General features: G+C 56.1%; 1 protein-coding gene across 1 annotated transcript; it reads left to right on the forward strand.

Moving 5' to 3' along the window:
• Window positions 1–810: 810 nt before the first annotated feature.
• Window positions 811–1,554, forward strand: LOC140035629 (uncharacterized). Its single transcript, XM_072076935.1, has one exon. It carries the CDS (start codon window positions 811–813, stop codon window positions 1,552–1,554), a length of 744 nt encoding a protein of 247 aa, XP_071933036.1.
• The last annotated feature ends 244 nt before the right edge of the window (window positions 1,555–1,798 follow it).

A 1,798-nucleotide genomic window follows, 5' to 3' on the forward strand; every position in this document is an offset into this window, starting at 1 on the left:
AGCTCGTCCCCGACCTGAGGGAGATCCTTGGCATCCTGCGGGAGAGCCGGATGCGACTGAATCCGAAAAAGTGTACCTTCAGAGTTAGGTCGGGAAGGTTCCTAGGGTTCTTGGTATCTCGGGATGGGATCCGGCCAACCCGGATAACCTCCATGCTATCATGGACATGGCCCCCCCGAGGAGCGTAAAGGAGGTCCAGCGGCTCACAGGAAGGATGGCCGCCCTGAACAGATTTCTCTCGCGCTCCGCGGTTCGGAGGCTGCCCTTCTTCCGTGTCCTAAAAGCGCCCAAGGACTTTCAATGGACTGAACAGTGCCAGAGAGCCTTTTCCGACCTGAAGGCCTACCTGGCTGAGCTGCCCACTCTGACTGCCCCAGAGCAGGGAGAGACCCTGTTCCTATACCTGTCTGCTTGCAACGAGGCTGTTAGCGCGGTTTTGGTGCGGGAGAACAGGGAGGCTCAGAGGCCGATATATTATGTCAGCCGTGCCCTACAAGAGTAGGAGACACGGTACACGCCGGCTGAAAAACTGGTCCTGGCTTTGGTGCATGCTGCCCGAAAATTCCGACCTTACTTCCAGGCCCACAGCATCGTCGTCATGACCGATCAGCCCCTTCGGCAGATACTCACCAAACCTGAAGTCTCAAGCAGGATGACCAAATGGGCCGTCGAACTGGCCGAGCATGACGTCGGCTATCAGGCTCGCACAGCCATTAAGGCCCAGGCCTTGGCAGACTTCCTTGCTGAGGGGGTCAGCTTGACCATATCCGAGCTAAGACATCTACACGGGGATGCACGGCTAAAGGAGCCATGGGTGCTGTGCTGTTCGTAGACGGGGCCTCCAGCAAGGAAGGGAGTGGAGCAGGTCTGCTGCTCATCTCGCCAACCGGGGAAAAACTGACCTATGCTCTCCGGTTTGACTTCCCCGCATCTAACAATGAGGCTGAGTATGAGGCCCTACTAACGGGGTTGCGGATAACCCACCAGATGGGTATAACCGCGATCAAAGTCCGGAGCGACTCTCAACTCGTCGTCCTCCAAGTTCGCGGGGAATACGAGGCCAAGAAGGAGGTCATGAAGAAGTATCTGGCCAAGGTGCAGGAGGCAACAGCCCTATTTGATGCATTTGAGATCGAGCAGGTGCCGAGATCGCAAAATAAGCGTGCAGACGCCCTGTCAAAACTGGCATCCTCCTCGTTCGCGCACTTGAACAAAGAAGTTTTGGTAGATGTAGTAAAGCAGAAAAGTATCGACCAGGTCCAGATCCTGGCTATTGACAGCTCGGCCACCTGGATGACCTCCCTCATAAACTTCCTCAACTCGGGTGCCCTCCTTGAGAACAAAATCGAGACTCGCCGGATCCAGCTCAGAGCTGCCAAATACGCCTACGCGGGGGGAACCCTCTACAGGAGGTCCTACTTATCTCCCTGGCTAAAGTGCGTGACTCCCGAGGAAGGTAATTACGTCCTTCGCGAAATCCATGAAGGAATATGTGCGGCCCATGTGGGGTCCCGGGTGTTGGCCAAAAAGTGCCTTCTCTTGGGTTACTATTGACCCTCCGTCTTCTACGATGCCGCAGAGCTAGTACAGAAATGCCGAACTTGCCAGGTGCACGCCCCGCTGCGCCACCAGCCAGCTAGGAAATGATTCCCATCCACAATCCCTGGCCCTTCGCTCAATGGGGGATAGACCTTCTGGATCCCTTCCCCCGAGCCCCGGGAGGATATGAACACCTCGTGGTGGCCATAGACTACTTCACGAAATGGATGGAGGCAAAACCCCTGGTCTCTATCTCTGG

Source organism: Coffea arabica, chromosome 2c, assembly GCF_036785885.1.
Source record: "Coffea arabica cultivar ET-39 chromosome 2c, Coffea Arabica ET-39 HiFi, whole genome shotgun sequence".
Lineage (NCBI taxonomy): Eukaryota > Viridiplantae > Streptophyta > Magnoliopsida > Gentianales > Rubiaceae > Coffea > Coffea arabica.